We start from the raw sequence: 10,669 nt of genomic DNA on the forward strand, positions 1-10,669 counted from the left end.
TATTTATGCAGTCACTTTCATCCTTAATATTCTACTGTCTTGCATCTGCCCTAATATGACTTCATTCCTTTGGTTGACAGAGCTTCTCCTATTTATCGAGTTCTCATCTCATGCTAATCTACACATCTCAGATTCAGGCCATCTGCATAACTTGGGGGCTTGTTCATTTCTCTAATAGTGAAGATAGTACATGAAAATTCTATATAATGCATCATGATATTCTTGGAACACCTTTAGAACAGAATATGATTTTTATGTGGAAAAACTGCTTTTAATTTCCCTAAAGTATGGTGCATGGTGAGGTGTCTTGTGTCTACTTGTTAAGCGTAAAGGAGAAATTACCTTCAATATTTCCATCTAAATAATGGACAGCCTACTTACCTCAATTAATTTGAATTATGGTAATAAACTCTTAGCAAAAATTAATATAACACACATTATTGAAACACACCCAAATATTTTGTCCACTAAGCCATATTGGTCGCTTAGTAACAAGCTAACACATGCAAATATTTGAATCTTTGAATTAAGAATTGCCTGCAGCTTGCACCCAGGTAAAGTGACCTAATATGGAGAGAAAGCATTGTTTAATTTTAGTGTTGCTATGGCTGAGATTGTTGCTAAGGGTACAGTTATGAAAGTGGTTTTATTGGATTTGTACATATGTTCTGTAAGGGCAGGCCAGAGGCCATCATAACTATTTGACAAGGGACTAACCAGCTGACATAATGTCCTTCCACTGTTGCTTTTAATTTAAATTAATTAAACCTATGAGAAGTCAGCTAGGTTATCATCAAGTGTTCAGAATAATGTAAAATGTAATTTTAAAATATTTCTTAATATAAGATAGTCAGGCATCAAAAGGTAAACTTGTTCCCTACTTCTGATTTCTGCAACCTATGAAAGTACAAGTGCCATGCCATGACCTGGCCATGAGATTTCCCAGCTATTTATCAGAAGCATAGAGCATCACTAACCATTCTAAAAATACAGTTATTATTTTGTTTTTGTTTTTGAGCCATGCTCTTCCAGAACCAGAATTAGCCCTTGAAACACTTAAGCTGTTTTCTTGATGGGGAATTGATTACCAAGAAAATATACTTGTCTCTATGAGAATTTCAGACTTGAGTCTGAAATTTCCAATTTGATATACTGAGAGTCAGTAAATATAAGCAATCATTTTTATTTTGCCTTTATCCTTTTTTATGTCTCTAACAGAAGGTGAAGAAGATGCACAGCGAAATTCAACAGAACAAAGTGGGGAAGCCCAGGGAGAAGCAGCAAAATCTGAAAGTTAACACCCCACTTTGATCTTCATCAACACCTGACAATGTCTCAAATCTCCAGGCCTGGCTGGAATGCATTTATTTCCAAGAGTGAAAAGGGGAAAAAGAAAATGGCTGTGCTGCATTGCAGGAACCTGCTTGTTATGTTAAAAATGGGGGCAGAGGCTGTGGCTGCAGACAGACTTTTCTCTACCTCTGGCATCAGCAATGGTTGAAATCATGTGGCTTGTGTTTGGATGTCATTTTTGTACGGATCCTTTCACTTGACCATATGATTAAATGCTTGTAGAGAGTAGCACCGACCTAGGTGATGATTCTTCCTGTAGCATCTGGCCCCTCACAATGTCAGAGGATTTAATTGTGTCTAATCGCAAAGGGTTGGTTGAACCCCAGAGTTTAAATATCTCTGGCCCAAGTATTCACCCAGTAAAAGAACCATCCAGAAAGCACTGTTTTTAGCATTATGTATCTGTGTGTTCCTGCTGTGTTATTTACAGTTTTGTATTATACAATATAGATGCTCAGCACTGCCCCCTTCTTTGATTGCTTATGAAAAACAAAAATGATGTACGTTACTGTGAATTTTTATACTACTCATTTTTAAAAGGGCTGCCTAAAAATTCTGCTCCATCGTGTGGTGGTGTGCACAGGATAGAACCCACATTTTTTTTTTTTTTCTTTTGCGGTACGCGGGCCTCCCACCGCTGCGGCCTCTCCCGTTGCGCAGCACGGGCTCTGGACGCGCATGCCCAGCGGCCATGGCTCACGGGCCCAGCCGCTCCGCGTCATGTGGGATCTTCGCGGAGGACCGGGACACGAACCCGTGTTCCCTGCACCCGCAGGCCGACTCCCAACCACTGCGCCACCAGGGAAGCCCTGAGAGCACACGTTTTTTAAAACTTAATCTATCCCTTTAATGCACAGCTGATGAATTAAGTCTAACAGATTCATCAAGACTCCTTTGCTTATTATACAGGCATTTGAAAATATCCATTAATGTGAATATTACCTGAATTCAGTCTGTTTGGTGTCTACACAGACCAGAATTCAAACTGCAAATTTTGTCTTATTCCCAAGTGGAGAACTTTTTCCAACGAATATTTTTATTTCCAATTATGAGGATTTCTGAGAATTGGGGAGGTGGGAAAGAGAATACAAGATAATACTAAGCATGGGAAATATTTTCTTCTATGGAATCAAATTTATCACAGTGCTGTATGATACTATTAAAATTTGGAGAACAGCTTATCTCCACGGAGCAGCAAAAGATGTAGAAAATGATCTTGCAATCATGTGGACACCAAACACAAAAGTAAAGCCCTTGTGTTGTGTTTTTCATGTCTTTTTTCAGCCCTATCAGATCCAAATGTTATTATGCACTTTCTAATGTTTGTAAACTTTTACTAATAATTAGTGTGAATTCCATTCTGATACAATAATAATCATCATTAGAAGCTGACAAAATCCTCATTAATACTGTTAGTGACCTCTGCTGTGTTTTGACATCGTGGTTCTTATATGGAAAGTTTCTATGAGCTGTGTAATCTCACTGGTCAGTATTATGAAATCATTTCTCAGTGGTAATATATAAGGCACCAGTAATATGCCAATGGCTCATGAATTACTGGACAAATGGCAGGCAACAGGAAGACCCTTTGCAATAAAGACCCCACTTAACGGTCCTTGAGGTCTTAGATACAATCCCATGTGAAGTAGGTTAAGCAGCATTTCAACAGATAATCTATATGGACATACCAGGAACTCAGCCCTCCTTTGTAGTTACATAAAGGATGAAAGGTAAGTCTGCCCTCATCTCCCTTTACAGTACTTTTTGAATGAGTGGAATAAGGGCATGGGTATCACATGGTCCTCAATCACATATTACTAGAAAAAATGTTAACAGTGTGAGTCATTGAGACAATAGGAAAGATTAAATTTTAGAGTACTTCCTTCTGCTTAACCCAGTAGGATCCAAAATGTCCAGTTAACGTTCAAACAAATCCACCTATTAATAGACTCACAAGTGGGAAAAGAGGTTCCTGGGGCTATTTTAGACAATTTCTGCTAGTCTATTTAGCACATCCAACCCATACAATCACTTTTTAATATCCTTATTTATTATCCTCATAGCTTTCTTGTGATTCTAGGTAAAGTTCTCTTCATCCTTAAAATTGTGGAATTCCAAACTGATTTCATGTGATTTTGTAAAGTTTAGGACTAGTGCTGAGTATATGTGGAGTATTTATATTCCTGTGTGATATACTATTATTAATGCATGTGGTATCATGCCTGTCTTTGAATATATAATAGTTGCTAAATTGTGAAGTCATATGGAGCTTTTGAATTATTTTTGACCTCTTACTGCTACTTTGTCTGCTATATTCAAATCCAGAGGTTTTCCCAAGCCAGAAAATAAAAATTAGCTTTCCAAAACATTCACATCCTACAAATGTTGCTCAGCAAAAGTTCATAGTATCTTCCAAATTTTATCATAATATCTTTTACTTGCAAGTCAGTAACATACAAGGAATTGAATTTTTAAGGAGAGAAGGAAAGAGTAGAAAACTAAGACACTGATTTGATAATACACATTGAATTCCTGTTAGCCAACTGACTTTATGCTATTCACTTCACAGCACATATTATCCCATTTAATCCTCAAACAATTCAATTAAAGAGGTAGCGTTATTCCATTTCATAAATAAGGCAATTAAGGCTCAATAAAGTATAACTTTTACAAGCTTGAAAAGCTAATAAATGATGAATAAAATTTGAAACTGTTTATCTGTCTCCAGGGAGCTTTCTACGGCACGCGCCCTAAAGTTGAAGCCAGTTACAGAGCATGTTTATCTGGAAGGGAACTTTTAGAGATGGACTGAATCAGCCTCCATATTTTAGAGGAGGAAACTGAGTCCCAGAAAGGGCAATTGTTTTTCTCAAGGTTACCTAGATGAGCAATGACACATATGTGAGTAGCACTTTTATCTAAAAAATAATAGTAATAAATTTAATGTCAACTTATTTTTTCGTGTTATACTTCCCAGAAGACATTTTTTTCTGACATGGAGTCTGTAAACTTAGCATGGTTCAGACTTTTTATGTTCCATGCTACTCATTTTGTTTAATTAACTAGAAATTGAAATTTTCCGTTTTTCAACTTATTTGCAACAAGTGTAAACTTTTCAAATTTACCTTTTATCAATTGTAAGTGTCCTATGCTGACATATTGATATCATAAATTCATAGAAATGTTTTTCCAACAGATAATAGACAGGCAGCCTCCAATTTTTAGGAAATATCCCCAGAGCTGTGTACTGTAAATGCCCAACACTTGAGTCTTACTCAGGCACAGTGGAAATACACCATTTTAGAAGATGACTGATAATGTCTGTTTCTCTTCAGAGAAGCATTAAGGGGTAAAGAAATGTAACTGTGGGCAATAGAGTTTCTGAGTGAAACCAGTAGTAATAGGGTGAAAATGTATAGTCATCAAGTGAAAACAGGAACGGATCTATGTTTATGATGTCTTTATAGGGCCTAAATTGTTCTTTAATTGCAAGTGGCAGTCTCTGAAGTCATTTGTGAGCTTGTATGACTTTTGTATTTAGCAATGTTGCATGCTCACATAATTGATATTAAAAGTAATACATTTTTCTGAAATGTACACAGTCTATTAAGAGTATTTATTGAACATACACTATGTACTTGATGCTTGGGAAAGTGTTGCAGGTAATAAAGGAGAAAGCCAAAGCTCAGCCACCCTGTGGTGGACATACCCAGCATTCCAGCCTCATTTTTCCTGGCCTCTACTCCAAAACTTTTCACCTCCGTTCCACCCTGGTAGCCCACTTCCTGGACTTTATCACCTACTAGAGCCATCCCACCTCTCAAATATTAAACTCCAATATCACTCCTGTCTTCTTACCTGCTCACCTGTAGGACAGTGATTTTCAGTCAGAAGAAAGATAGGTGTTTATCAGTACCCCCTGAAAGTTTTTACAATGCTCCCCCCTCCCCCTGCACACACAGATATGAGCACTCTCTTCCCCTTGGAAACATTCCCTGGGATATTTTCATATCTTTTTTTTTTTTCTCCTACCCTCACCTCCACAACTTGAGAACCACTTATCTAGAAGAAGTACAAGGCTTCCTGATGCACCCAACCTGTTCACTGAAAAACTAAAATGAATCAACAAAAAGGAGTGCTCACAGACACACAGGGTTTTACTATATTAAGGATAACATCTTAGAATAGAGGAGCAAACAGTTTAACTTTTTTTTATCTTAGTGTGTTGCTCTCTTTTCAAAATGTTACTGTTACCACATACAGGCAGTAAAGACCAAGCAGAGACCAAGGCAGGGCTCAGGAGAAAACAAGCATCAAATAGCACTCAGCCTGGATCCAGGGAAGGACTTAAGCCAAAGAGGCAAAAAAGGATGTAGATCTTTAAGTTCTTCTTACTCAGGCCATGAGGATAAAACACTACATAGGGATTTGGGACAAAATACTAGAAACAGTGCGACCAGTTTGCATTAGCCTCTCGTGTCTCTTGTAAATGTTTTGCATGTGTCTAGTCCAGGATATAGGGATTTGGGGTCCTGGCCATCTCTCATTGTAAAGTCAAAAGTAAAAACCCACCTGACTATCACCCATTATCTTTCTAATTTGCACCACATTTACTTTCTGACCATATCAAGATGGCTATTTTCTCAGCAGCTCTCTTCTCAGTCTGGAATCCCTGTTAATCCTTCTCTTCAGTGCTTTCAATTTCCTTGCTTTCTTGTCTTTCTCACACTCCTGTCCGATCAAAATCAACCAAACCATCTCTCTTTGCTTGTCCTCTGGATGACTGTAAAAAGTGTATAACAATGTTTATTCATTGTTTACAACCTCAGTTTAGACATAAGTGCTGCACAGTTACTTTTTTTCATGTCCCTGGGGACAGAGGAAGTTTTCCTCTTCCTGTCTAAGATTATTCCTTCATCTGAGGTTTTTAACCCATTTTCTTTCTGACCTTAACAGGAGGTCTGTTAATTATCCTTTCCTTTTCACTGACTTTACCCTTTTCCACAAATGTGTTCAAGTTCTCAAGTTCCCCTCTTTCCTTCACTACTTGTTTCCCAAGGTAACAATCTATGCTCCCTGTTTTCATGCTTCTCCTTCTTTCTTTTTTCTTTTCTTTTCTTTTTTTTTTTTTTTTTGCGGTACGCGGGCCTCTCACTGTTGTTGCCTCTCCTGTTGCGGAGCGCAGGCTCAGCGGCCATGGCTCACGAGCCTAGCCGCTCCGCGGCATGTGGCATCTTCCCGGACCGGGGCACGAACCCGTGTCCCCTGCATTGGCAGGCGGACTCTCCACCACTGCACCACCAGGGAAGCCCTGCTTCTCCTTATTTCTTGTCTTTTTGCAATCTGACTTCCAGCTAAATTTTTTTCATTACCAATGACATCTTTAGTAGCTCCTGGGTTCTCAGTAATTGTCACTGAAGCCCTGGCCAATGTGGAAATTAAAAAGTGATGATGTTACAGAGATCTCAAGCTTCACCTAAAATCAAAGTTAATGATTTTATAATTTTGATTGATATTAGTGTGGCACAGTATAGTTGCATAATAAAAGCCTTCGTAAAGATGGAATCTACATATCCCAAGAAAAAGACTGTTTTCTCCTCCAGGTTCAAATCTTCCATTACGTATGTATGTGTCCTTTCTCTCTGACCACATTCTCCCCATAATGTTCCTTTGCTACATTCCCAGATCCTACAGTGCTCGCTTCTTCATAGGAGTGGTGGTTACATGTATAGGCACTAACCTAGGGCCCATACATCCAGAGATGGGCAAGATTATCTTGTGATGTTTTAGAGTTCTCTGTTTCATTATACCCTGGGATGACTGTCAGTGATATTACCAGTTCCTCGAAACAGCAGCCACATACAAGCAAAAATACTTAACGCCTTTGTACCCAGTCCCACTCTAATTCTCTGAATTAGACCTAGATAAATATATCGATCCAAGTGATGAAATATAATGGATAGTTTATATATCTTTTATTAGCCTACCCTATGTATGGCATTTAATCTTACCGTGGATTTTTTTTTTTTTGAGATGTTTCGTTTGCCTTCATGTTTTTTCCCAGGTGTTTTAAATTTAGTTAGTTATCTTTTGTCCTTTTCTCTCTGGCAACGCCTCACTCTGCTTGACTAGTTCTTCCTTCTCTACGTCCCTACTACTTCCCTGGAATTCCATCCTTTTTCCTCTTCTCCAATCCCACTCTTCACTAATCTTCCACTCCAACACCATCAATCACCATATTTACCATGATGAATCCCATATCCTGGGCCTGGGTAGGCCCGGGGTTTTCCTAATCACCTGACCTATTGGATAGCTCAACATGGATTTCCCAAAAGCATCTTAAAATTCAACATTCAGATGCTAAATCCAGTATATGAGACCATTCCCACACCTGCTTTCCTTCATATGCTACAGATCTCATATAATGGTAGTACTGGTTCCTCAGCAACCTTAAATCAAAATTCTCAGATTTCTCTTAACTCTTCTTCCTCCAATTTTTTCAGTCCATCAATTCTAATTTTAACTACTTCTTGAAACTTCCCACTTCTTTTTGTCTACACTCAGCCCTTTAAATCATCTCTTATAGGGGCTTCCCTGGTGGCACACTGGTTGAGAGTCCGCCTGACGATGCAGGGGACACGGGTTCGTGCCCCGGTCCGGGAGGATCCCACATGCCGCCGAGTGGCTGGGCCCGTGAGCCATGGCCGCTGAGCTTGCGCGTCCGGAGCCTGTGCTCCGTAACGGGAGAGGCCACAGCAGTGAGAGGCCCGCGTACCGCAAAAAAAAAAAAAAAAAAAAAAAAAAATTATCTCTAATATAATGTCTGAGCAATGGCCTACCTTGTCTGACACCCTTTCTATCCATCTTGCAATCAGAAGTATCTTTCTAACACATAAGTCTGATGGCTTCACTCCTCTAATTTAAAAAATCCTTAAATTTAGCCAGACAACACTTCTTGGTATAAGTGCCATATTTTATTTTTATATAACTCCTTGCTCTGTGTAGCTGTTTTCCTGTTCCTAAGATGTCCTTCTTCATGCTTGTTGGAAAATTCTCATTGATCCTTTCAGACTATGCCTCACTTCACCCTTTTTTATAGAGCCTTTTGGACTTGCATCCCTATTCCCAAACCCCATCCTAGGAAATTAACTGTTCTATGTACTTTGCTCCCCTAACACTTGGTCTGCAAACATATCTCACTAGACCATAGCAATTTGTTTTCATGTGTATTTCTCCAACTAGAATATGAGTTCCTTGAGGGCAGCAGCCCTCCTTTATTTATCTTTGTAACTTTGTTGTCTATTAGATACTCAACAAATATTAATAAATAAATGTCTGCCCCCCGAAGCTCACAATATAGTTGAGAGGTTTACACACAGATCTATTAGGGGAAAATGCAATTCAAAGATAAAGTTAATGTTTGAAAATAGTAAAACCTACATAATATTGCATTACAGAAGATAAACACTTGATTTCTATCTATAAACACTTTTTTTCCTAGTGTGTGCAATAAACTATTTTTAAATTTGATTCTCAAACTGTACGCTGCACATTTACACACATACACACGAAGATTTGATACGACTTAACGGAGATGAGCTGTTTAATAGTACAATATACAAATAAATGAGCAAGTCAGAGTATGTCATTTAGTTAAGAAGTGACCTTGGTAAAGGTATTTGTTGGCATTCTGTAGTATGAATTCCCTTCAGTTTGCTGGAATTTTTATTAGCCAGAAAAGGAGGTTGTATCCTAATCTCCTGGCCTAAGCAACACATTAGCCAGAGAGGAAGATCTCTGGGGAGATGTTTGTGGGCCTTGAACAAGGGTACACTGGAGTTTCTAAGAATATGCTTTACAGAAATGAACTCTAATATACAGTAATAGCCTAAAGAAATGGGAGTTCTGATAAGAATATGATGAACTTCAACAGAAGGACTTCATAGAAAAAAATGGGGAAATGATAAAAGAAACATGCTTTTATATACTCAAAGAAAGCACATTGATATATGCTTTCTTTGAGTATATAAAAACATGTTTCTTGCTGATATATATATATATACATATACATATATACATATATATACATATATATACATATATATATACATATATATACATATATATACATATATATACACATATATATATATATATATATATATATGACCTTAAATTCTTTTTCCTGAATATTGTATCAATTGAAAAAAACAGAAAAATAGTAGTAATCAAATTAACACTGGAAACCTAACAGGACTAAAGAAGTATTATGTACTTTTTTGACTCTGAAACCAAGAAATAAGAATGGCCAAGGTAATGGTGTAGGTAATTTTTAACAGAACACATGTTTGCACTTTGGCTGCCATGATTCATTTTACACATTTCACTTGAGTAGGATGGTGTGACTATTATGACTGTCCCGTTAAATTTCTAAGTTTTCTTTTACCCCACATGCTTTTTTAAATCCATAAAACAATACATAACTGTGAATTTTAAGAGCAAAAAGTTATGTAAAAATAGCTATAGCTAGGGAGTGACAACTTAAACAGAACCTGCTTTCCCAGATGGTCTTAAATAAAATTCGGTAAGTCATCACATTTATTTAGGAAATATTTAATGAGCTTTTAGTAAGTTTAAGTCTCTGTGTTAGGTGCAGTAAGGAGTAAAATTTTTTAAAAAGACCACAAAATCTTTGACCAATAGAAACTGAAATATATGATGGTGCCCATAGTTTTTCTATCAGTATTCCCAGCCTTCCTCATCACCACTCCATTCCTTGTTATAAGGAACTTTTCTTCTATTCCACTATGTAATGAGAATTTATTTTTTGCTCAGCTGACTCCCAGGCCTTTGTAACACAAAAGTGGGAGAATAGATCTAGATACAGGTTAGAGTGATAAGAGGAAAAAGGAGAATTTTTTCATGAAGAAACAGGACCACAATTGTTCTTTGTTGAGGGGTAAAACAGTTAACGATTGAAGCAGACAAAAAAATTATCAAGCTAGCATTTTTAAGTCAGTTTGTATAATAAAGAGCTAAGAATTAGAAAGAGGATTAGAAAAAGCTATGAAACTGAGTTTCCAAAAGCAAGTTTTTGGGGTTTGACAAGTAAGAGGCTTCAGTGAAGAAACAGAGAACTGTATCAATGTAGTGTGGACAGAAGGACAGAAAAGAGCATTTTTATAGGTTGTTAATTAGATATTCTTTAATATTCTCAAAGAGATACATGTAAATATTGGGAATACTTTCCAATTATTTCTGGATTTTGGATGAGACTTCTTTTGAATGTGGCTCCATACAAAGACAGGGCCACGTG

At 37.5% G+C, this 10,669-nt stretch overlaps 1 protein-coding gene across 5 annotated transcripts in view; it reads left to right on the forward strand.

The window, feature by feature from the left end:
* PKIA (cAMP-dependent protein kinase inhibitor alpha) overlaps window positions 1–5,068 on the forward strand; it is a 96,368-nt gene extending 91,300 nt beyond the window's left edge. For all 5 annotated transcript variants that reach the window (XM_033439857.2, XM_049700203.1, XM_033439860.2 and 2 more), the window contains one exon: window positions 1,219–5,068. In XM_033439857.2, coding sequence (XP_033295748.1) covers window positions 1,219–1,298 — 80 coding nt within the window. In that variant the 3' untranslated portion in view covers window positions 1,299–5,068. The remainder of the gene's footprint in view (window positions 1–1,218) is intronic.
* Window positions 5,069–10,669: the final 5,601 nt, after the last annotated feature.

Source organism: Orcinus orca, chromosome 17, assembly GCF_937001465.1.
Source record: "Orcinus orca chromosome 17, mOrcOrc1.1, whole genome shotgun sequence".
In the NCBI taxonomy this organism is placed as follows: Eukaryota; Metazoa; Chordata; class Mammalia; order Artiodactyla; family Delphinidae; genus Orcinus; species Orcinus orca.